Source organism: Platichthys flesus, chromosome 2 (assembly GCF_949316205.1).
Source record: "Platichthys flesus chromosome 2, fPlaFle2.1, whole genome shotgun sequence".
In the NCBI taxonomy this organism is placed as follows: domain Eukaryota; kingdom Metazoa; phylum Chordata; class Actinopteri; order Pleuronectiformes; family Pleuronectidae; genus Platichthys; species Platichthys flesus.
The window spans coordinates 21,074,520-21,100,333 of NC_084946.1; the positions used below are offsets into that span (position 1 = coordinate 21,074,520).

The 25,814-nt window shown below is 44.5% G+C and overlaps 1 protein-coding gene across 2 annotated transcripts; it reads left to right on the forward strand.

Annotated features, from left to right (window-relative positions):
- The first annotated feature begins 6,695 nt into the window (after window positions 1–6,695).
- LOC133969277 (rho GTPase-activating protein 40) lies at window positions 6,696–25,005 on the forward strand. Of its 2 annotated transcripts, none has more exons than XM_062405657.1 (15): window positions 6,696–6,832; window positions 11,175–11,392; window positions 12,307–12,518; window positions 13,883–13,961; window positions 14,200–14,348; window positions 15,562–15,727; window positions 16,211–16,302; window positions 16,820–16,897; window positions 17,756–17,915; window positions 18,739–18,821; window positions 19,444–19,650; window positions 19,890–20,033; window positions 20,641–20,804; window positions 21,096–21,151; window positions 21,694–25,005. In XM_062405657.1, exons 1-15 carry the CDS (start codon window positions 6,753–6,755, stop codon window positions 21,798–21,800), a joined length of 1,995 nt encoding a protein of 664 aa, XP_062261641.1. In that variant the 5' UTR covers window positions 6,696–6,752; the 3' UTR covers window positions 21,801–25,005. The 2 variants fall into 2 exon arrangements, with proteins under 2 accessions (XP_062261641.1, XP_062261650.1); XM_062405666.1 differs by having other exon boundaries at window positions 20,644–20,804.
- Window positions 25,006–25,814: the final 809 nt, after the last annotated feature.

Below are 25,814 nucleotides of genomic sequence, written 5' to 3' on the forward strand. Positions count from 1 at the left end.
CAGGCAGACAAATTTGTAAGCTATAAAAAACAATACAAATATATAATACAAAATTTCAAAAGAGCCCTGTACTGACTCATGTCATGTCGACACAAATAAACATTAATGATGTCCACAATCTGGGTGATTCTTACCGGCCACTTTATTTCTGAGACATACAGCAGGAGCAACACTTGCATCACCTCTAGCTGGTCTGTCACTTCTCCTTATACACACACTACAAACTTTCCTTAAAGGGGCAGGCCATACCTGCAACACAACAGCTCTCGGTCTCATACACAGATGGCAAGAGAAAGCAGAGACGCAGACTCAGAAACTACATCCGAGATCCGATGCACCTTCTTATAATCTGAGGGATTTTTACACACTGTCTGATAAAGATTCCGACAGTAAAGGCAAGGGGTAGTGATGGATACGGTTTTCTTTAACAAGTTAAGTCTTTCATTCTCACTTTTCACCTTAAAACCATGAAATGAGAAAAAAAGGTGTGAACTTGCACAACACTGTCTCTCTGTCCCTCTTGGTTTTTACCTACCTCTTTCTGTCTATCTGTGCGTCTCTCCCACACACACACACACACATACACACACACACAGTGTGAACTGAGAGGACAATGAAAACAAAAACAGGATGCCAGAGAGAATTTATCTGTCCGGGAGGAATGATCTCTCCACCTACGAGCTGCAGCAAGACAGAACGCAGGGGCGGAGAGACAGCTGAGTCAGGCTGGTTGACAGTGGGTTAGAAAGGCGATATCCACAAATAAATAACTCCTGCAGCATAAGTATGTCTACAGTGAGGGTGATTTATTTTTCAGATGGATATGAGAGCTGTGAGAAGACATTGGTGAACAGGATAGGTGGATTGTGGGTGTAATGGAAACACATAGATCAAAGGTGCACATCATATTAACATAGTGATTCAATTTCAATCAGTCATTGGAAGAAACGTTCAAAAGAACCACACAAAGCTAAATGTGAAAACCAAACAATTTCATCCACACACATAAACTATAAACATAGGGGAGAGCGTGGCCTAGGGGATAGAGTGGGTGCTCTGCAACAAGAAGGTTGCCGGTTCAAATCCCACTCTTTCCCATCTGCATGCCTAAGCGTCCCTGGCAAGATACTGAACCCCTAAATGGCCCCTCATGAATGTTGAGTGTACTAAACATGTAAGTCGCTTTGGACAAAAGCGTCAGCTATTGTAATAGTTTAAACTTTAGACCTGTCAGTGAAACCAAAGTAGAAGTCAGGGAATCATTCAAATAGCTATATATATATCTATATATATATTATCCAGTGGGTGTTGAGATGATTTTAGACTGGACTGAAGCAGCGGGCCTGGAGTCATGCTGCATGTTAGGCTAGAGTACTCTCCCTACCCCCACTGTCTAAGTGCCCCTGAGCAAGGCACCTTACTCCGCAAACATCTGCTCCCCGGGCGCTGTGCATGGCTGCTCACTGCTCTGTGTGTCCAGATGGGACAAATGCAGAAGACAGATTTCCCTACTCTGCATGTTGTGTGATTGTGTATGTGTTTGGAGTCAATAAAATGTATCTTATCTTAAAAAAAATAAACAATACAATGGAACTGTGGAAGCAGCAGAAAAAAAAACAGAAAACAACAGTCACTTTCCCCCTCCTCCAAATTCCTCTCATTCAAATATAGTGGGAAAGTGTTCAGCTCGTGAGATTTGATGATTTTACAATGAGTGTCAACATGACACTGTACAATCTATCTATCCATCCATATGCTCATCACGTGCGACTGTTGTTGTGGACCCCTGCGTGATGACGTCAGCCGCAAGGTGAGGAAGGTAACGTGGAGGGAGCAGAGCAGCCTCCTCCTCCTCCTCCTCATCCTCTTCTTCTCCTTCTTGTCTCCTGACACCTGTGTGCTGGTGTTATCCTTCACAGTGAGATTCGTCTCTATTCTTCTTCTTCATGGAGAAACCATCACCTCTCGCGGCGTCGACGATGTTTTCTCAGGTAAAAGCAAACTTCTTTCTCCATCAGTCAGTTTAATTAGAATTATTCCACCACGTGCTCTGTGCATAAGCAAGACGTGCTAACATTTGTAATTTGTAAACTTTGTTTGTTTTTAGTCCATCCGAGGGGAAGCGTTTCTGGTTGCTAGGGTGTCCCGGTCGTTTTGTTTTCCTAGCCGGTGTTCCAGTTTCAATGGTGACCAGGGCAACTGGTGACTCGTTGTCTTTATTTCAGATTTTGTCTGTCGGTCGCAGATTCGTCATTTTCCACAAAGCGCCCGTGTGTGAAGTGCGGTGATACACTGAAGGTCACAGGGAGTTGTGAAGAATACACACGCGTGGCCAGCTCCACGCAAAGTGCTTTCGTTTGATGCTGGTGATCATTACAATACACACACACACACACAAAAACACCAAACACGTGTCATATGAAAACATCCCTCACATCAATGAGGTGCTTGTGCTGTGTTTTTGTGAGTAAAGTTGGTAAAAGTGCTTTTTTTGGATGTGTTAAAGGTTCGGTGTGCAGGATTCAGTGACATCTGTGGTATATTGCATGTTGCAGCTAAATACCCCTGAGGTCCCCCCTCAAAACATGATAAAGAACCCGAAGCCTGAAGTTGTCATAAAAACTTCTCTTCTGTCAGATGACTAAGTCAGTCGCAGGAGTAATTAAATACCCTGTGCAAATATGACAACTCTGGCTCTCCCTGGTTGTGTATTACGTGTTCAAACGGATTGTGGTCGTGTTGCATAGTTTGCTGCATGTGTCCCCATGCGAGGTGTTTACTTAACAATGATTCATCTCCAGCGGGTTACTCGCAGGACAAGTGTCCTTATGATGATCCTTCTAATGCAAAGCATGGGTCAAAAATGATCCAAATTTATTTACTCACTAAAACACAGAACAAGCTTCCACCTTGTTGTTGTGAGGGATGTTTTCCCATGACATGTGTTTGGTGTGTGTGCTTTGTATTGATCACCAGCATCAGAAGCACCTTGTGTGGAGTTGCCCACGCGTGTGCATTCTTCATAACTCCCTGTGTCTCCTATGAACGATGACCTGTCATGGTGAGGGAGGTAAATAAGGAAACTACACGCCACCATGTTTTACAACTATTATAATCCCCTGAGAGCATGGCTGAAGGGTGAGCGCGTCCACGTTTAAGAGTCATAGTGTGAAGTCGTTCTGGTCTTGTAATCCCCTTTTGCTCCATATGGCAAAGGAAGAGCAGGTATTCCAGCTTTCATTGCTTAAGCCCTGCACAGCTCAGGTAACCAGCTGCTGCCACTTTACACAAGGACACATCGTTTGTTTCCGTTGACACAAACCGCGGCGTTCGGCTACGACAAAGGGAGGAGATGCACGCAACCAAGCTGATTAACAAATGATTACATGTGGATGCACGAGAGAGAAAGTATACGGGTGCAAGTTTGCATGGTGCAGAAACACAAATACCAGATGCCAGCCAAAACCAGACAGGTGCCTCTGCAAGGAGATGGACGTTATATGATATATGTAAATGGTAAATGGTTTTGTATTTATATAGCGCTTTTCTAGTCTTAATGACCACTCAAAACACTTTACAGTACAGGTTTACATTCACCCATACATTCATACAGTGCATCTATTCGCAGCACTTTGTTATTCTATCGGGGGCCATTAAGGGTTCAGCATCTTGTCCAGTGACACTTAGGCATGCAGATGGGTCAGACTGGGGATCGAACTGCCGACCTTCAGGTTGGAGGAGGACCACTCTACCCCCTCAGCCAAAGCCACCCCTTGGTTATATCTTTGATCTAATGTAATAAGATCAAATATACAATTACAATTTCAATAGGGCCTCCCACCGATTTCGGTGCTCGGGCCCTAATAAATGAACTGAAGTCAAAGTGTAACCATGATCTCCTTCTTACTGATGCAGCTGCTGCCAGGAGCGTCTGTAAGAACAGATTGAACAGAGAACACAGAACAGAGAGAATTTGGTCAGTAGAAGAAATATGGAAGTGGGTTGAATTTCATCTTTTGGAGAGCCGTGGTTACAGATCACGTTTCAGTGATTTAAAGATCAAGTCAGCCGTGCAAGCTCCTCTGTGGAGCTCATGCAAACCACCTGACTTATTTCCAGCGTTTTATTCTCCAAGGGTTATAAAATGATGAGGTGCTCATCATTTCCAGTAAGATTGCAGGTGTGCAGCTAAACTGCATGACACTGATGTACCGTATGGCTGCAGGGTGATCGAGACAGAGCCAGGAATCCAGAGTCACGTGTCATAATTTATGAGCGAGTATGATCATAGGTGGTATTTATCTTCCTAAACTCACCAGGCCTGTTTATCTTTTACTTCAACAATAGTCTCTTTAAGAAATGAAAACACGTCCGTGCGTATGTGGCGGCTGACAGTCGGTGTTGCTGTTGTTTGCTGAGCAGTGAACAGTTAAAGGAGAACAGCTAAAAGAACAATTCAAGAATGTTGCTCTGCTTCTCATTCACAGCGTCACGTATTTACTTTCACTGATGCATCAATGTCTATGCAACCAGATAATTAAAGCTTTCGCCGACTCACGCCAAACGTCACGATGCAGGATTTTAATCGCTGCAGCTCAGCTTTGCCTTGGTTTACATATACGCTTTATATTATATATTACACATGAATATTTTTAATATAATTTGATGGCATCATACGATCAACTCATTTGTGGTTTTGTGTGTGTGCGCCAGTGGATATACACACTGTGTTGGCATGTGGTTTTTTTAACTGAACCTCTGGAGTGGTTGGTATGAGTGATGTGTCGTCATGGGTCTGTCACCATGTGCTGGCAAGTCATACCATCTGGATGTGTGGATGAGTCTCGGCCTGGGCCCCATTTTGTGTCAGTTCAAATATAATGAAATATGTCATTGTGGTTTTCGTCAATATATCACTCCACTCTTCTCGTCCCCTCCCTCCCTCCTCCCCTGCCACACCTGCCACTGTCATTATTTGTCCTCTTTTCTTGTTCCATGTTTTTCTTTCCTCTCCTGTGCTCCTCTCTCCAATCCTCATATTCCTCTCTGCCCCGACTCCGTGCCCTGGTTGCCAAGAAGTGGATGAGTGGGGCAATAGGCTGCCCTGTCTGTCACATGACATCTGTGGGGTCACACAGAGACGGGCCACCAGGTTTTCTACGATTTGCCCCCTGGCACATATTGGAGCCAAGGAAGATTGTCAGTGAAGGAGAGAAAGGGCACGACTTGCCAAGAACAACAGAGGTGATTCAAGGGAAAGAAAAGAGGCATTTCAAACACCTTAAGGAAGGTTTTGGTTTCCTGCAGGAGATAAGAGCAGAATATGACTTAAGGTCACAGGGCTGGAGTTAAGGTGGTTATACTGGATTTAGTGAGGAGGGAAATCTAAATAAGTTGATTTCTCAGAGTATAACTCATGGATCTCGATAGAAAAAATTGAAAAGTGCATAGTCTCATGCTTCTACATTCCACTTGTAGGCCGTATACACATAGGCTTACTTTCTGTATTTCCCCAAAACTGAGATTGGCTCCTTTAGGTCCTGTTTGTCCTTTAATATCGTGCCATTAGTGATGAGTATATAAATGGACTTTCTTTTTTATAGCGATTTACATGACAGCCACATTAAACCACATTCACACAGCGCTACTATATGCTTCACCTTTTTTGTTCACATACCATTCACACACCACAAGCACAGCCGTCTGGGCAATTTGGGGTTCAGCGTCTTGCTCAAGGACACTTCGGGAGACAGGGATTGAAAAACTGATAGTTGACAAGCCGCTCCTGAGCCGCAGCCGCCAAAAATAAGTCAAAGCAGCTGGCCGCACTCACCCACGACCCTGTAGTATGAAGTTTTTGTCGACTTAAACACGCCCACTTCAGGAATTCATTTTGGACTATAAATCTGCACTACGGCTCTATGGGATGACTAAACCTCGGGCTATTCGCACAAGCAGAGACACTTACATTAAAACTGTGTGTTTCATCTGTGGGCAGTGTGCAAGTGATCCAAAGTTTCTCAATGTCCTTTGGTTTTAAAAGGTTTTTCCTGTGCACAAGGTCTAAAATGTCACATTATGAGATCCACACCACAGAGGACCTCACATCCTGTGTGCCCCTGGAAACCCTGTGCGAATATTGATTGATTGATATTCAATCCCGATAGTTAACAAAATACTGTACCTTGGCCCCAGCTACTGGTGAAAGCCATAGGAATTAAAGAACGGGGGTTAAGATAAAAATCAGTCTGACAGTTTCTTGTGCTTGGCTTTAAGCAAACCAGTCTATAAATGGGTGAACATGATGCCACCAGTGCAAAGGATGTTTTCCATATTTCTTTGTCCCTGTGGTGGAAATGAGTGTAACATTATCCAAACACTGAGTCAAGCCGCTCAGCCAGCCGGGCCCTCAGTCAGGCCTGCAGCTGTCCTCGTGCATTCAGCTCCCAGCTCCGGCCCTGACCACCTCTACCAACCATTCAGACAGTCTCCCCCCTCTCTTGGTGTCTGAGCCTCTGCCCTGGTCAGATATTCAACCACTCAGCTCGTCTCCCAATCTGCACCCCCTCCATGCAGACCTCCTTTCCTGCCCCAGGATGCGATGTAGTGACGTCCCCCCCCGCCGGCACACTGAGATTGTCTTTGTCCTAAATGTGTTTGTGCACTGAAGAGGTTACAGGGAAATACAGCTTGCCAGGGGCAGGCAGCTGCTGTTTCCTACGGCTCGCGGCAGCTTGGGGGAAAACAGCAGGATGCCGTGGGGGAGAAGCGGCTCGGCGGCGGCGGCGCTGCTGCTGCTGTCGGGCAGAGCCATCGGGCGCGCCAAGGCCAGGTAGGATCAGGCCTTTGCTGCTGATATGGACTCAGGAGCATGAGGCCAATGTATGGATTAGGCTCAAACTATTAGACTAAACTGGGTTTAGGTGCTGGGAAGGATTATTAAACACTATTCATCTATGATTCATAGTAGGACTGGTGTTTTTAGTAGTTGGAGGAACTATTTTAGGGAGCAATTGTTTAATTTCTAGTATATTCCTGTTTTGCTGTGTGGTGCATCTGTCTTTTTTGAGACCACTTCTTTTGTCATTCCCTGTTTTTAGGATTTTCAGACTGCAGGTCTTAATACGCTCTGTATCAGATCTTGAGTAGAAACACTTTCACAAGGCTGTGTTTGTTGCATTCTCTGTGAGCTAAGAGGCTTGCAGTGGAATTCAGCCACGAGGATTAAACACTGTGTTGCTTTCAATACAAACTGCTTTTTCAAGTGGATTACTGTATTCCTTGACCCACGTTCTTGTGGCCGGGGTTACGATAAATTATTTCCCACCATGAACAGTTTGACATTTTTGTCCATTCTCCTCTCACAGGGGACGTTTTCCTGTTGATTCTCAGTGTTAATGGCAAGTCCATTCAAAAAGAAACAATGCATAGCACCATGACATTTTACTAATCCTTGTTTTTTTAATTGTGCTTTCACAAACATAGCATGGAGCTTGTGTTTTGTTTCATAGCGGAGCTTAAATGAATCGCTTGCATGGTTTCAGGGTTTTATTAGCAGGTTTAAAAATAATCACAATTCAGATTTTCTTCTTGGTCCTTGAGCCAAAACAAGGAATCCCTGGAAAAAAATTGAATTCTTTAAGTTGCAAATTTCAGTAATATGAGTTTAGCTCCAGGGGTTGGAAACTCTGTGTATAATCTGATAGAAAGCAGAGTCGTATGACAGAGGTAACTATGTTCCTAAGCTGCACGGCAGGTTTAAGATACATTTTCCTGGAAATGCATTCCTAGAATAGTTTTCTGAACAAATGACGGTAAAGTTCAGTTGATGTACAAAATTACGTGTGCATCAGGAAACAATTTAGAAAAAGACAAACACTTGTGGGTTTAAGTGGAATGTCACTTTGTCACCCAAACGCAGGGAATGTCTTTCTTGCTTTTCTCCTCGCCTCACGTTGATGCTTCTTGTCCTGTCTGTTTACATCCTCAGCTGATGTCATGAGGAAGTCAAGAGAAAATTCAAAAGAGATGAGGAGCCAGTGATTGACTGGGGGCCTTGGTGGGGGGTGGGGGTGGGGGTGGGGGTGGGGGGGTCACAGCGATGCTCACAAGCAGACCTGTTACACTTCACAAACTTTCACGCACTCACACTCTCTCCTTCGGTCTCATGCACCGGTATCAGCTACCTGATGTCTGTGTACTGCAACTGTTCAGTCACAACTATCACAAGTATGTGATAGTTGATATGATGTAAACCTGTTGCATAGTTTGAATCCCAAGCGGGAGAAAATCCTCCTCCTGTTTGATCTGTTTGATTAAGCTCCTCCTGGACCACCGAGGTGATTACGTGTCCCATCTCTTCAACAAAGAATCCTTGATTAATTAGCGCAGGTAGAGAAGCTTTGAGTTGGTCAGTGAAGTGACCGATGGACACGTGAGTGGACATAGAAGCGAGTCAGCTCTGAGGCCGGAGGCTTCATCGTCCATTAGTCTCGAAGCACTTTGGAAGAAGGAATGTCTCTGTTTCAGTGTTTTGAAGTGTAATGGTAATAGAGTCCTGTTTGAACTAGAGAGGAAGTTGTCGGCCATCAAGAGTGCAGGGCGTGTCACCACAGAGGTACGAGGGAGGGGACAGGTGTGAATTATGTGTTGATGCTCAGGGAGTCGTCACTCCCTCCTGCATTCCAGCTCCAGCTCAGAAACACAGCACTCAGCCCTGAGCCCCAGCAGACTCTCAACTCCCTCCCTGCCACCGCACACAGAGACTGGAGCCGTGGACACATTTTTCCTCTCACTCACATGGTTTCTAAAAAAGACTGGATGAAGCTCTAGGTTCGCCGGACCGTAATTTCTGGATTTCCTTTAGCACGGTGGACATGGGAGGCAGAGAGGAGGTAGTGGTGACCAGACTCAGGTCCAGCATGCCGTTTCCAAACACCAGGCTCAGCCGTTTCAGGCTTCGTCCTGCCCAGAGCCCGCTGGGGAGCAAGCGCGTGAAGCCGTCGTCCTCCAAGAAAAAAGCCAGGTATGTGTGATGGAACAGGAGCGTTGGAGTCGGAGCGGCAGGAACCAATCCATGAAGGTTTTGGTGAAGGTTGTCTGCGCCTGGAGTGAAGGGTTTTACAGTAAAGATAAAAGCTCCGACTGGGAACTGCAACCTGCTGACATGTCACTGAAGACTTGGTCGTTATGGTTTGTGGAGTTCATGCCCCAGGGTCTGTGTAATGACTTTTTGAAGATGGTGACATTTATAAATATCTGGTTAGTGCGGCTGCTTCTGAGTCGGCTGTCTGCCGACCTGTGATCTTCTCAGGCTTGATGTGTATTTATGCATATGTTGGGCAGATTGCGGGCACGTGTTGTGGCTTTGGACAGCTGTGTTTGAGGGATACAGCAGCGAGCCACATGATGCATGAAAATAACACTTCTGTATTGGAAATGCTTCAGTCGCACAGTATCTATCCAAACATGGAAACTCAGATTATCTGCTGATTTGATGCTATAGATAAAATTCAAATCTGCTCATCGCTCTTCTCTCCGCAAGGTTTGATCTCACATAACTTCAGAACACTTAATGGAGATTATCATATAATAGCCATTTTTAGGGTCGTGCAGATTTTACTTAGCAAACAAACATGTCCCATTGGCTTATTTCAGCTTCTATGTTTCAATTATTTGCTGATTTTCTCTGATTTAGATAAGTCATAGTAAATATAATATCTTCAGGGATGTGATCTGCTGGTTGCACTTAGCTCGGCAGATGGCAAGAGCTCACATTTCACTTGAGTGTTTCTCTGTCAATTTATTGACTAAATACTCGCTCAGAAGGAATAATCGATCGGTCCGTCTCACTGGGCCGACATCTGACCCCCTCACTTACTTCACTATCACTGCTGATCCCGGACTAATACACAGAATCTGTGCTTATCTCCTCCTCTTCCTCACTGTGCATTCAGCGTCATCTCACGGTTGCGACATGTAGAGGGTTAGAACGTCTCTTTGGGGGGAAAGTCCGAAAGTCGGAATGTAACCACACTGGTTCTGAGATCAGTTAAAACATAGTGTGACCCATTTCACTCAATTACATTAGACAGCCATCACTGCAGTAAAGAAGTCATTAATCATATTTTATGTGACAGGGGCCTTTTGCTTTAGAGCACTGTGTTTGGAGGAATATCACATTCAATGAGACAGGAGAATAGTCACCAAACTGGTATATTGTATTTTGCCCTTGGTAGAAACAGAGGTTTTCTCTGAATTAAACAAGTATCTATTGAAACTCTCACATCAAAGCCCCCACCCCAACGTGAGACGCCTTGAAACTGGCTTAACACACCACAGCACTGACCTGGGTTCAGCCGGCCGGCAGTAGCTGATGCGAGGATCATCTTTGATAACATTGCTTCAACGCCAAAAGCACGATCACTATTTTTAGCTGTGATACATAAGGCAACAATTGCAATCATTGTCTCTGTTCCAATCTGTGCCTTCACTCGGGCATTCCTCAGATACGTACTGAGAGATGTGCTGACTGCAGGAATGTGACTGAACCGCACGCCGACCCAGTGAGTCAGCTGACCACTTCCTGTGTCTGAGAGCAGCGGGTCACATTTTTAGTGCGGCAGGGTGGGAGGACCAGCTGTGTGTGTGTGTGTGTGGTGTCCATTGTTGTCAGAGAACAGCATCCTCTTCTGTTGAGTGAGTGCAGGAAAAGCAGAGTGTGTTTTCCCTGCTTGTTTTCAGAAGGGGAACACAGCAGGTGTAGATGAATTGTGTTTTTTATATTTATTTGAATTTTTCACTAGATGTTTTGTCTGCTATTGTCAGTGGGTGGAGCCCATGTGTGTGTTTCCGCTGAAAGAGGGGTGTGACCACAGATTTCACAACACTACACTGACATCTAGTGGATGCACAGGGTACCTTTTCTCCCGGCCACATTTCCCAAGAACAATAGAGACCCCCCCTCTGCCTCTCGCCATCTCTCTCCTCACGCCGGCCCTTCCTCCATCCCTCTCCTTTTGTCTCTCCATCCCTCTGGGCTCCCCCCCCCCCCCCCCCCGGCTGACACACCCTCTCCACTGCTCCTCCTGTGTTTGTATGTGTCTTTGTGTCTCTGCTCGTTCCGTTTGCATGCATGCGTGCGATTTCTTTACGTGTGTGTCTGTCTGCACCAGAGACCCCAGCCCCACCGAGATGAGTGTGGAGCCCTGGGCCAGCCCGCAGGACCAGGCAGCCGCTGAGCACCCACACAGCACGCTACCCGCCCAGGACCAGGAGCAGCACCCCGACAAACTCTGCCTGGACTCCTTCTGGAGCGAGGTGGAGACCATCCGACAGGGGAGTGGCTACACGGACCTGGACTGCAGCAGGAGAGACTCCCGACAGTCAGAAGGTAAATACGGCGCTGAGCACAAACCGATGGATGCAGATTACATACAAGCCGTCCTCATGGGTTTATGCAGGAGAATTACACGCCTTTTATTTAACACAGCTGCTCCCGACGTCCTCCATGAGGGGATGCATTTGCCATGGCAACATATCGGGTTTCGCTCATGCAGCAAAGAAGCCCTCATCACCATGACAACGCTATCAAGCACTCATGGGCAGGGATGTTTTGTTCCCACAAACCAAACAGCCACTCACGTGTGCTGACCTGAGGAGGACAACATTTGATTGTGTCCATTGAAGCTATCTGGTTGTGTTAGTTCCACCTCTGATGGGTGCGTTTGATTTTATGTTAAACAAAGATGCTTTGTTTTTTTTCACTAATGAGTAAAACCTTTAAAGTCTGGATTCTACTGTGTTGGTCTGTTGTGCCTGGTTTCTTATTTTAAGAGGGTAAACATATTGGTTTTGCATCTCTTTTAAAACCCTGTGCCAAATGCTGTATTTAGTCTCCAAGAGCCAGGTGCACCAGCTCTTCATAACTCAGCCTTTTTTTAATGATCCTGGATCTGCCCCTGATACCAAAGTGTAATGTGGGTTCTTAAATTTGGTCAGATCCCACCCCTCCACCAAATTTCATGAAAATTAGTTGAGTAGTTTACACTTACCCAAACGACTGACCGACCAACTGACTTCCCGCCATGCGGAGGTACATTTTCTGACATAATAAGGAAGATGTATATGAGATATGGTTGGGGCATCTGATTCTGACAAACTAAAGGAATTGCTGTGGCAACACGATCTAGACAGCTGGTCAAAGTTTATACAAACTGAAAAGTACTGTCACATCTTGTTTTCTGTCAGTGTGTATTCATGTGTGTCCTGTCTGACGCTCATTTGTGTCGCCTGTGTGTGTCTCAGAAGGTGAGCAGGAGGAGCAGTGGTTGGCTGACGCTGGTTTGTCCAACCTCATCGGCGAGGACAGCGGAGATGTGGACAATGTGATGTTGCTGTCCACTCTGACCCGCACGCAGGCCGAGGCCGTCCAGCGCCGACTGGACTCCTACACGCTCTCCCTCCGCAAGAGGAACAAATCGACGCCCCGCGACGTTCGCGACATCTTCAACTCTCAGGTCAGGCCTGTGAGATACTTAAGACTTTACTCAGTCTCTGAGTCTCGGCCTGTGTAAGGAAGGCTGTCCTTTAACCGACCCCTGAGGCTCTGGTGGAAGAGGAAAAAGAAAGGATCACAAGTTTTCAAATGATCTTCATAGATGAGAAGGAAATTATTGTAATTGAAGGGTATAATGTATATATATATATATATATATATATGTATATATGTTGTTCATAATGCTGGGTAACATCCGTACATACAGTTCACGTATCACAACTTTACTGTGACATGCTAGTTCTGGCAGGCAACTCGAGCTATGCTGCGCCAATCATGTGACATACATCATGTGACATACCTCGCTGTTGTTTTCCTACACGTGGTATCTGTTGCACTTCTCTCCGTCCTGGGAGAGGGATCCCTCACATGTGGCTCTCTCTGAGGTTTCTACGTATTTTTACCCTGTTAAAAGGGTTTTTAGTAGTTTTTCCTTACTCTTGCTGAGGGTGAAGGACAGAGGATGTCACACCATGTTAAAGCCCAATGAGACGAATTGTAATTTGTGAATATGGGCTATACAAATCAAATTTGATTGAATTTGACCCATCAACCCCTCTTGCTTGCACTGCTGCCACAGTATTGCCACCAGTTGCTTCGGCCCCTCCACCACCCCAGCATCCACCTGTAGGCTCCAACGGGGGGGTTACAAGTATTTGCTCATCACTCCCATCATTCCTGTGTAATCATATGGGGGAGTGATTAAGTTGGAGCCCAGACCCCAAACACTAAACTTGTTGTAATGCTGCATTAAATGTTCAAATGTGACTGAACTATTACTGTTGCTGTGAAACACAGAGCCTGTCTGGCCTGAAGCACTACAGGGACGCTATGTAAGTGCATACCTCCTCCAAGGCTAACACCCTATCTCCTCACTTAAAGAAAGTGAAACATTAATCCTGGATCTGCCCGTTTATCCGGATCTGGGTTCTTCCCTGGGTCATGCGCCACCCCTCCATAAAATAAATGCAGAAAAATGTAGAGCACCCGTTTCCCATGTGACAGTCAGGACCCAGTGCGAGACGTCGGATCGTTCCGGTGCATTGTGCGTGTCTGGCTGTGTGCAGAGGGGCTGCCCTGTGACAATACAGTCAAATCGTATGTAAAGGCCAAGCTTTGTCCTCCCTGTCTGTCTGAGACGTCCTGAGAGACGGTGTTCTCCTGATCGCTATCAACCTTTCGTCAAAAGAAGCAGTCTTTATGTCCGTGTTCCTCCGCTCAGAGGACAAAGTGAAACACTGCTCCTGCTCCAAGGGACGGAGGAAATGTAACTCACTCAGTTTGTTGTATTTGTGTGTGTGACGTGTCGATGTTCTTTCTCACCAGACTCTTCTGCCCGACTCTCAGCACGGTGAAGACCCGGCTCAAGACAGCATGGCTTCTGTTGCCAAGACACCACTTTCAGGTAAGAGCTACACAATGTGATGAGAGTGAATCAGAAATCAAACTACCCAGTGATTGGGGGAACAACAACAAAGATTCTGTCGCTTATCAAGAATATTAAAGAAGTGAAGTTACACAAAATCAGGTTTATGTAATATGTCACGTGCCTTCAAATTTTCCATTACACCTCAGCAGTGGACTTGCCAAAATATTAATAACTAATTGATTGTCCGTTGTGTGTGTGTGTGTTTTCTGCTCAGCTCTGACACCTGAGCACCGGCGAGGTGTCCCTAAAGAGGAGTTCTTCATCACCGACGTGGCTTACTGCGAACAGGCCGTCATCTTCCTCAAACAGGCCAAACTGCCGCATAACAACAGCCAACGCAGGAGGGAGGACGGGACGCTGCCTGTAAGAACCCAAACACTGAACCTACTCCTACTCATGGTCCCAAAGGACTGTAATTTTGAAATGTTGGACATAAAAGGGAAACTGAAGCCGGATTGAATGTTTATAGAAAAGAGGATCTGATAAGAATGACATCGTTTTGTGGAAAGGCAGAGGACACACATGATGAACTGCAAAACCTACTCACAGTTTGGTTTGTGCATCAGGGTGGAATTTATCTTTGGTCATCTGTCTTTTCAGCCAGTGTCAGTAAAATTCAAAACAAAGTTTCCAAGGTTAGAACTGAGTTTTAAACCATTTGAAATGCAAAACTAAAACCTGATAAGTGGTCACTACTGTTGTTCACACTCTGACCAAAGCTTCTTTCTTTTTGTTTTAAGTTATTAGTCTCAAATCGAGTATCTTCCAATCTCTTTTTAACTCTCTTAACTTTTTTATAACCCAGTCAAAAATCATTTAAAACGATTTTCTACGTTCTTGTATTCTTTTGCTCAAAGTATTTAATACAATTGCAGGAAACAAACTTTGAATCTACTCCAAAGTCATATTTGAACCATTGATTTAATTTTTGCTTAATTTGTGGTTAGGATTTGGTTGTATTAAGTGACAAATGAACATAATTGCAACTCTAAAAATCAATCGTAGTAGTTCAGCGTTTTCACTTAATATTTCACAGAAGTTATTTAACATTTCAGTCTATTTTCTATATTTGGGTCAGTCTGAGTTTGAATTTTTGTGTAAGCCGGAAAATGATAATAATAATATTAGAAATACACACTCACACATTGAAAGTTATTGCTACTCAGCTCTACTGTGGGTTACATAACAGGATTATTTGGAATAAAGGAATAAGCTCATAACAAAAGCAGAGTTGTTGTATCCAGTAGATTTGTTCTCCTTTTTCAGGCCTAAATACATTTAATCAGTAACATGGAGGAATTAGTGTTTTTTTAAATGAGGTTAATTGTAAGTGGATTTATCCAGTTGCTGCATTTACAGGACGACGCCTCATAAAGTTTCAAACAATAAAAACATAAACTTGCTGTTTGCAAATGATTTATAAAAGTCTCCATTTCCTCTGCTCTGGATTTACTCTCCTCTGCTTTAAACATTGGTTTAACATTTCTTCATGTTTTTATCTCCTCTTTCCAACCCCCCCAACTCCAATACCCCTCTCCTCCCTTCTCTCCTCCCCCCCTCGCTGTCACCTCCTCAGCGGGTGATCTGCCCCAAGTGCCGCCTCGGAGTGACTCGGATCCAGGACCTCTCCCACACCGACATGAAGAAGGTGCGTCAGCTGGCGCTCATCGACATGACGGCGCTGTGCGACCTCCTGGAGCTCGAGGTCAAAAGACACAAGTCGGGCAAGAGGAAAATCCCAGGTACGGTGGCTCTCGGGGTTCATGCACACACAAGGAAGGAAAATACACACTGAAATAGTCCTGTAGATTACATCTGTTTGGAATGTGCAGTGTTGTTTTTTTCTGTTTGAGACAAAGAAAAACAATAACATAAACTGACATTTAAAAGTTGTTCTACCTAAACTGTTTCTGTGCAGTTTGTTATTTCAGCATGTTTAAAATCTGAATATGCTTTAATCTCTTAATATTTTTACAATGCACTCGAACAAAAATAAAATAATAAATACTATGCTTATATATTTTTTCTTAAAACATTTATTATTAATAAGTAATCTGTGCAGTTTTTAGTGAGCAGCCACATTTTGACACACTGCAGTAACTGCATGTAGGTGCGCTGACCCACACACAATATCAGCAGTGATTGCACTGCAGTGTGGATCTAGGCACACGTGCACAATGCTTTACAAGGACTGAGCAACTGAAGGACACTTTAATGTTTTCCAGAGAGCTCTCTCTTCGGGGTGCAGTTGGCCACGCTGCTGGACAGCGATCAGAAAGTGAAGCCCAACACCTCGACGCCTCTCTTCCTGCAGGCGGTGAGAACCCAAATTGCCATGTTGTGTTACATGACCTCCACAAACCTCTCAGGAGCCGGCGGTCACGTCGTTGTGATGAGATTACATGATGCAGCTTGTGATTTTTATATATGTGTTGATACTCAATGTCAAAGTGTAGGACGAGCTTTCTGGTCATGTAGACGATGCTGTGCTCAAGATAAGATGCATAACACTGGTAAGGTCAAGGTTTTATAATGTGGTATTTGAGGGCAAAATTATTGCATCAGCTTTTAACCCCTGATGAGGTACACGATATAGATTAGTTCATAAACAACATCTTAAGATTGAGCAGATAATATGATCTGTGTCCTCTAAATGTGAATGGCTTTGACCACACCCTGTATGTAGCAGCAGTTACTTAGAATGACCAGCAGAGGTGAGCAAGAGATGCTTATCTGCCAATGCCTGCTCTCCACTAATGTCTCTTTCTCGCTTTCTCTCTCTCTCGCTCTCTCACTCTCTCTCTCTCTCTCTCTCTCTCTCTCTCTCTCTGCAGATGTTGTCATTTCTGGAGAAGAAAGGAGTCGACTCGGAGGGGATCCTGCGGGTTCCAGGGTCTCAGTCCAGAATCAAGGTACAAAATCTGGATCCGCAGCGATTCCTGTCACACAACATCCAACACTGTAGCAGATTGACTCTTCAAGTCCCCCCTTTCTTCCTGTGTTACGTTTAAAGCGAAGAAAATTAATTAATGTTCCATGACCTAAAGATCCGACCAAATATCAATACTGTAAAATGTCAGAAGGGGTAAAATGCAGAAAAGTCAACACACTGAGTTTGACTACCTTTGGCATTTAGAAGAAAACAAGGTCCAATGAAACAAAATCAATATGTTAAAAGTTGCAGCCAGGACGCCCTTCATGTTTCTGTGTTTAATTCACCACATGCACTGATTGTGTAGACATGAAATCTAAACGGCCAGTAGAGGGCATCAACGTGCACTGAAAACAGAAGTATAGATCATGGATTTGACTGCTGTGAGCAATGATTCTGCCATATTGTTGTGCAGACAAAAATGTTCATATTAGTGGATATAGATAATTAAAATGATAAATGTCACATCATTTTTTCGTTGACATTCAAAAAGTGATTGTTGCTCCCGAGTGAAGGTTTTAAAATCTTCTTTATGATCAGAATATTACAAACAGTTGATAAACAGCAAAACATGTCTGTTATGTGTGATTGCTCCTTACTGTGCTTACACAATGTTTATTAATTGGAGGAAATGAGCTGGGTTTTAAAGGTTTGTTGTCATTTAGATTTAATCAACATTATTGTAATATAAAATCAAGTTTTTATATAGCTTCTCCAAAAACATAACTTGATAAGATGCATCTAAAATCGAATAACTTCAAGGCAGAAGTCTACACGTACAGTTTATTTGCCGTCACTCTGCTCTGATGCAAACGTCTGGTTGTCGGTCTCTCTGCAGCTGCTGCAGCAGAACTTGGAGGCCAACTTCTACTCGGGTCAGGTGAGCTGGGACGAGGTGAGTCCAAACGACGCCGCCGCGCTCCTGAAGAAGTTCATCCGGGAGCTGCCCGCTCCTCTGCTCACCGCCGAGTACCTCAACACCTTCAGCGGCGTCAGAGGTCAGAGGACCCCACCTTTTAAGATTCATACTGTGCACACACCGAACAATATGCTTCTGCAGTGTTACAACACAATTGTACACACGTTATACTCATTTCACATTGTTGTCCGCAGAGACAGGACAAAGGTCTGTTCAGATTAGATTCCAGTTTCCGGACAGTGTTAAATCACACTTACAAAACGTCCTGCTCCCAGATAGTTACATAATTCTCTGTGATAAATCATGCCGCGTGTCAGTTTGTAGATGGGTGTGTTGCTGAAGAGGCTGACTTTGTGATTTATGTGTTTGCATATCTGGCAAGTTGCATATTTACTGTATGAGGCAGGCATTCACAGAATTCCTCTTCACCTCTGCTGCAAATCTTTGTGCTGCCCTGATCTACAGACAGCTCTGCAGGGTTGACATGATAATCACCTGAGTGTCTTTACATGAAGAAAACTTTGTGTGACGCTTCATCTGACAAATCAACCTCAGGATGAACAAGTCCGGAGCCTTTAAAGAAGCATCACACACACACAGAGGAGAGTGAGGGGTCTCATCTTAGTTTCACCTTAATGAAACGATGGGTTGATATTAATATAAACTGATTGATGACTCACTGGTTTGTGAGGAGACTTGTGATATATGACATGAAACCACAGAGACGTAAAATAACAGATGTAATGACCAGCTGTCACGAAGCCATTCATCTTTAGACATCCCATTATTCTCAGTCAAACACAGAGGAAATGAAGAGGGCGTGTGTGTAGGTGTGTGTGTGTGCGTTTGTGTGTTTGTGTGTTCAACCTGTCTTACCTTTGCTCCTCCTCCTCCTTCTTTAGACATCACAGAGCTGAAGCAGAAACTCCACATGTTAAACTTGCTCATCCTGCTGCTGCCTGAGCCCAACAGGAACACACTGAAGGTACACATACACACACACACACACACACACACTCTCTAAGAGTGATGTACAAATTTGATTCAAGCACATTTGCAATAGTCTTAATATGTTTACCGAGCACGCACTTGATCTGTAGGGAGAAATATTTTAAAAATGTGTTTTGGCTGGAAATCTTTTATCTTGACACGTGAAAACATGACAAGAATCTTACAGAATTTATAAAAGATCCTAAAAATTGTAAAATTTGACAACCAAATTTTTTAAATTGAAACTGACACTGTTTCACGATGTCACATTAGGCTGCTTCTAATGCACACTTTAAACACTGCTGCGTTATATAATGACTTACATTAAGCACGATGACTCACTGACACTAGAGTGCAGTCAGCTCCACTTATAGCATCCAGAGGCATGAAACCCACCTGATGTAATTACTCTGACTCCAGTGGAGGCAGCTAAAACCTTCTGTGCATCAACACACTTCTCAGCCGAGGTGTTTCGGTCATCCTGACTGCTCACTGTGCTCCAGTTTGAGCTTTTCACACATCATTCAGCTGACTCTTTAAACTCTGTACAGGCCGGATCAAAACTCGTCTCAGTCTCCAGCTTCATGTATCCGTGTCTCTGTTAATGTCTCCTCCAGGCTCTCCTTGAGTTCCTCAGTAAGGTGGTTTCCAGGGAGAAGAGGAACAGGATGAACCTTTGGGCCGTGGCGACCATCATGGCTCCCAACCTCTTCCTCCATAAGGCCATCCCCAGCAGACTGACGGAGGGGGCAGAGAAGGGACATGCGGAGAAAGCAGCTGATGTCATGAGGCTCCTCATCCGCTACCAGGACCTGCTCTGGACGGTGGGTGATAGAAAGCAGACATGTGCCTTTCATCATGTGCTTTGACATTTCATTCTCCAAGTCTGGAATGAAATAGCAGCTAAAGCTTAAATTTAACTGGAAGGTTCATTCTTGCTCAAGTAAACAGACCTTATGAACAGTTACAAGAGGTTTTGGCTGTGCTCAGATTGTATAGATATTTCTTGGCAAGAAAATATAAGCATAACTAAAACGCTGCTCCGTTTGTCTTTTTCCCTCAGATCCCCAACTTCCTCATGAGCCAGGTGCGTAAGGTGAACGAGAACAGTAACCGACGTTACCAGTTTTACGACCGTCGCATCAAGAACCTGCTGAGGAAGATCCACACAGACAGCCGGGAGAAACCGGACAAAAACACCTCAGAGGTGAGTTGGTTCAATGACACTGCTCCTGCTAGTACTCCCATCTCACTGCACTGAATCTTCTCCTTCTATCTTGGACCTTTTTGACTTTTATAACATATCACCCAAACCTCTCGTGCGATGGCTGAAACTGCCCGTCTTTGGTGAGGCATCTGCTGTCAGATGGTAGTGATGATGCTGCTGCCATATCAGTTAACGGCAAGTAAGCAGCAATGAGGCTCCCTCACAAATTCTCCTACTGAACGAGGCTCCAGCTTCTACGCCACTTGCTCACCCACCAGAAAAATCCTGTTGAATTTGATGGTGAATTTTCTCTTCTCTTAGAAATTTAGACATTTCTCATCTACTCCTCTTGACAGTCGCCATATTGCTTACTTGCAATCACATGTTGATCTGTGAAAAGCAGATACTGGGCTGTGATATTCTCACACAAGTGTTTAAAACTTGCCAAATGCTTGAGAACCCACAGATGATTCAAATCTGTTAAAACAGTAACTTCTGCTGAAGGGGTCACAGTTTAAGCAGAACTCTTTGTGTGTAGTTTTACTGCTGTTCCTTTTATATATTTATTATGGTGCTGAATGTTCTCTTCCTCTCTTTCTTTCTGAAGCAGAGCCGTACGGTGAAGATCCAGGTTGGGGATCTGGTGAGCGGCACCATGGAGTTTCAGCTCAACATCAACTCACGCACCTCCGACCTGCTCGCCCAGTTTCAGCGCCAGTTCCACCGTCAGTTCGTCCACAGCCCCGAAAATGGAAAAGGCAAAATGCGAAGGTACAATACTAAGCAGTGTTTAGAGGACAACAGAGGCTGACCTCAGCTTTCTAATCATTTTAATGCTGTGTGCACTATTTGCATTTATTCAGGAATTGAATTCATTGCATTATACTTCTTCAAGTTTTCATGTACAAAGTAAAGGAAGCAGAATGTGGCTACCCAAGCTTTCACCATACATGCATCTGTTAGAACTCTCCAGCAGAAGTCAGAAGTCATCTAGAAACTTGAGTCAACAGTTTTGTCACCTGATGACAGATCCTGATCCGTGCACGTTATGTCTCTCAACAGAAACGGCTCGGTGGCGTATCCGGACTGCGCCGTGTACGAAGTGGGCGGGAACATCGGTGAGTGAATGTGGCTGTGCCGGTTTTCCCGTGATCAGAGCAGCGCTGACATTTGCATGTCCTTCTGCTCATTGAGCGGACGGGGGTTGCGAGGTCTTAGGTAATGAACTGTGCAATCGGCAAAGAGACGCGAGCCGAGTGCATCTGCAGTTATCGGAGCAGACGAAAGCTTATTCCACATGTCTGTGCTCTCACAGGAGAGATGACACGGTAACACACGTTCAGTCAGCTCCACTTTGTGATGGAAATATTTTAAACCTGGACCTTGATCACTGACTTATGCAAATTATATTGATGTAAACACAAGTTTTGAAATTTATAGTAAAGCCGAAACTTTAATTTAAATTCAATTGTATTTGTATTGTATTGTACATTTTTACAGTTAACAGGACAGTTCAAAAAATGTAAAAGAAACATTAAACAAATAACAGTTTGTTGCAGCTCTAACTGTAAAAAACTAAAACCTTTTATCCAGCTCAGCAGTGAACGATTCCGATAACTCGAGCTTCAAGTTAAGACTTTTTCCCGGTGTGTTTCTGCAGGTGAGCACTGTCTGGACGCCGACACACACCTTCAGGATCTGTACAACCATAACCCAGGAGGGGAGTGGGTCATCAAGCTGAGACCCAACTCCGGCCGAGGGCTGTGACACGGAGGCCTTGGACAGACTGAAGGATTCTGGGAACAGGTCTCTGAAGATGACAATAGCAAAGCGTGAGAAAAGATCAAATCCACGCCGCCTCCACCTCTGAGCAACACAGGAGAGAGAGACAGACAGATGGAGGGAGAGGAAAATGAAAAAGGGAGACTCTGCCAGGAGCAGAGCCTAAAAGCAGTCTATGATCAGATGGACACACACACACACTGCGCATTTTCGTCTTTCCCTCCATCTTCCTCTGCCTCCTCTCCATCATTTCTCTCTGGGGCCGCGGTGCCGAGAGGGAAAGAGCTGCTGACGTGCCTCATTACTTCCGACAGAGAACCTGCTGCATAGAAAAGCGAGGGGAGAGCGGCCGGGCAGTTTGGTTCACCATCTTTCCTCCTGAACCGTCGTGTTCAACCATTAGAGAGCAGATGGGGCTGCAGAGCACCTCTGGCTACAGAGAGCCGAGTCCCTCCCCTTCTCTCAGGCCAGTCACACTGCCTGTTTTTCATTCTGGAGCCTTTAAATGAAAAAGGAAACATGATTCCTTTGTTTTCTGTCCATTTTCTACAAAAAAATTGAATTGCTGCAGTTTTTGTTGTTTTATAGGAGAGAAAACCACATTATTTTAAGTGTGACATCTGTGTTGACTTTAAGCTGACAACACAAGATCAGAACACACAACCAGAGAGAGAGAGAGAGAGAGAGAGAGAGAGAGAGAGAGAGAGAGAGAGAGAGAGCTGAGATCTTTGTTCAGACGTCTAGAGAAAAGGCCTTTGTGTCATTTTCACTTTAGATATACGACAACACACAAGTATTTAATGGTATCAGCTGTTAGCATTTTCTCCTGCACATGTACTTATTATACAGAGTTGATTAGAAACTCGCTCACACAAACACATGAGGTTCTCTCAAATTCACCAAACCAGGCCCCTCCATTCAGAAGCCACACAAGTTGAAACCCCAGACCAAACTATTTATTAAAGTCAATCATTAACAATTATAGAGGAAGCAAACAATAAAAAGGATGCAAATTGAGCTGAAGTGAGGTAAAGGTCAACAAGAAATCATCCTCACACTTTATTCCCTTAATTATGGACAAAAATCATATAAATGCATTTTGGTGTAACGTTATTATGTCCCCCTGGCCATCCACACCCTTTCAGTTTGATTCCAAAAACCTGTTTACCTGTTTATATGTGACAGATTTAGCTTAACTGACTGAAAACACACTGCAGATGAACAGACGCTCATTTAGCTCAGAATATGGATAGAACCCCTTTTTTTTCTCTATTTAAGAAACATTAATAGTAATAATAAAAATGGCCACCAGAGAAGATTCATTGAAATGCTCGAGGAACAGAAGCCAAACTGGAAATGCTGCTGGGACGTCAGCTCTTTGTAAACACACAGTTACAGGCCGATCAATCGACTAACAAACCGCTTGATCTGTATTACTCTCTCTCTCTCTCTCTCTCTCTCTCTCTCTCTCTCTCTCTCTCTCTCTCTCTCTCTCTCTCTCTCTCTCTCTCTCTCTCTCTCTCTCTCTCTCCCTCCCTCCGTCTGTGCCATTCAAAGCCCCCCACCCCCTTTTATCTGTGAAACCCCTGAAATCTCCTGGGCCTTATAAAAATCCACGGACTTCCAAGGACCCTTGACCTGCACAGATCTGAGCTCAAAGAGACGATCTTTCTTTTATCCCTTTTTTGATACCAGGGGGATTTGGTGTCACAACCTCAAGGACAGCGACTGCACGTCTTTAAAAAGAAAAAAAAGAAAAAAGGGAGTTGTTAAGGACTCGCCGTGAAGCTGGTCTTCAGTTAAACTCATGAACGGAGCCGAAAGTGCTGAAGGGACTCCTGGGGTGGACTGGGATTGTTGTTATTGTTATTTATATGAATGTAAAACCGTTGTTGCTTCCGTATCTGATGAGTATTCTGTAGACTAGACAGATGTTAGGCTAACGCTGCACTCAGTGTTGTGTTAAGTGGCCCATACCCAGTGTGGGAATTTGCAGTGTTGTTGTACATATTTTTTTGGACGGACCTCTTTATATCTGTTTCTCCTGAACAGACCAGGGAGATGAATGTCTTTGTGTAAATATTTCTCGGTCCTGCTGGATTCTGTGCAGCCGGACGGTTTGATGTGATCGCGTAGCTTCCTGAAGCCATTAAGTTATTCCACATACACACACACGCAGACACAAAGCAGCAAATGAATGTGTTTAACATTTTGTACCCGACGTCACGCGCCAATCGTTCGCTCCTCGCAGCCGGAGCCATGTTGTCGCCGCGCGGCCATTTTGTGGAAGCGTCTCGCACACTGCACTCGATAGACAGAGTAATGACAGCCGGCCCCGGCACCGACATCCATCAACACCCCTCCGCTCCATCTCTGTCACCGCCCTAATAATGGACCTTAATGGCAGCACAGCGCCTGCATGGGAAAGGCGGCAGAGGAATCACATTTCTCTGATAAAGGAGGGGGTTAATAAATGGCTGTTATAAATTCTGATGGCCTGGGCCTGGCGACAGCAGCAGGAGCGTGTGCGTATGTGTTGTGTGTGTGTGTGTGTGTTTATGTGCATACATGTGTGTGTGTGTGACGAGCTTCATTACACAAGTCCAATTGGCCCATCCCAGGGTCCCGGGCACAGTTCAGTGCCTCGGCACAAAGCGAGCTGATGAAACCGCCTTCTGCTGACAATCAGGAGAACTAGGTCACCTCTGAAGCAGCTTCCCAGAGGGCGAGCGGAGTGTGAGTCCACACACCCCCGAGCAGCGGAGCACATGGACGCATGTTGTCCAAACACACATGACACACACACACGTACACACCAAAATAAAGGGGGCAAAAGTTCACACACACAACACCGGTTTCCTGTTGACACTGTCTGTGTTTGTAAATATGTGAATGTTTGTGTGTGTGTGTGAGAGAAGGAGAAGTTTAGCTGTAGATCTCTGGAACTGTTTAAAATCACTCGACACTAAACGATGGACAGTGATGTGGACACTAATCATCACAATGTGTCTGTGCTTTTACTGTGGTCGAAGATTTTAGTCTTCAGACATCAGAATGTATATTTATGCCCTTTACACCTGTCATTGTTTTTTAATACATATGTGAAACCACTTTGCTGTAGAAAGAAAAACAACTTTTGAAAAACGTTCCTTTTCTATGTGAATAAATGTGAATCTAATGTTGTGCTGAATATGATTTATTTTCTCAATATGGGGGTTATAATGGGTGTGGTGGAGAGATGCTATCTGCACCAGCATCATTCATCAAAACTGCAGATGCATCAGATCCTGCTGCCGCATCCCTGCATCCAAAGAGAGAAGCAAACATACACACGCTCCGAGGAAACTGGGGAAAAATCTGAAGTGAAGTATTGGTTCATTCTGCAGAATTGATCAATAAAGAGATTAACCTTGTAATGTGTGTGTGGGTGGAGAGGCCACTGCTGCTCAGTTCCCTGATTGATCATCAGCATCGCTCCTCCAAAAAAAACATTTGCAACTAACCGCCTCATCAGCTCTGATTATTCAAGGTTCCACTGTGTCCACACGGGCGCTCGGAGACAAAGGGAGGAAAACTCATGCATCACATTTCACTCACCCCCTTTTTTGTTTCAGTAAGTGAGAGTTTGGAGAAATGTATTTTGAATTTGTGGGGGAAGGGGAATTATTTTGTGTCAAATCCTAAAGAAGAAAAAAAATGGACCCACAAAAAAAATCTATTTTTTTATTTTTTTACAGGATTAGTTGTTTGTCGTCAACAAATCTTCATTTGTTTGTCAGTCAGTAAGCAGCGTTACACAATAACTACTGAATGGATTACCATGGAACTTGGTGGAGGGGTGAGGTGCGGGTCTGATCTGGATCAGGGGGCAGATCCAAGGACATTTTTTCAAGGGAAATATTTTAAGAATTTTGAAGAAACAAATCAGGCAGAATTAATGGGAATAATTTCTATGATTGTGTGAAATTTTGTTCAGCTTGATTGAAGGAGGTATGAGCT

Excerpts from the sequence above, each read along its gene's own strand:
- LOC133969277 (XM_062405657.1), top strand. The coding sequence starts at position 6,753 with ATGCCGTGGGGGAGAAGCGGCTCGGCGGCGGCGGCGCTGCTGCTGCTG. Across the intron at positions 14,349-15,561 it reads GGGAGGACGGGACGCTGCCT|CGGGTGATCTGCCCCAAGTG; the intron begins GTAAGAACCCAA and ends TCACCTCCTCAG. Across the intron at positions 19,651-19,889 it reads ACCAGGACCTGCTCTGGACG|ATCCCCAACTTCCTCATGAG; the intron begins GTGGGTGATAGA and ends TTTTTCCCTCAG.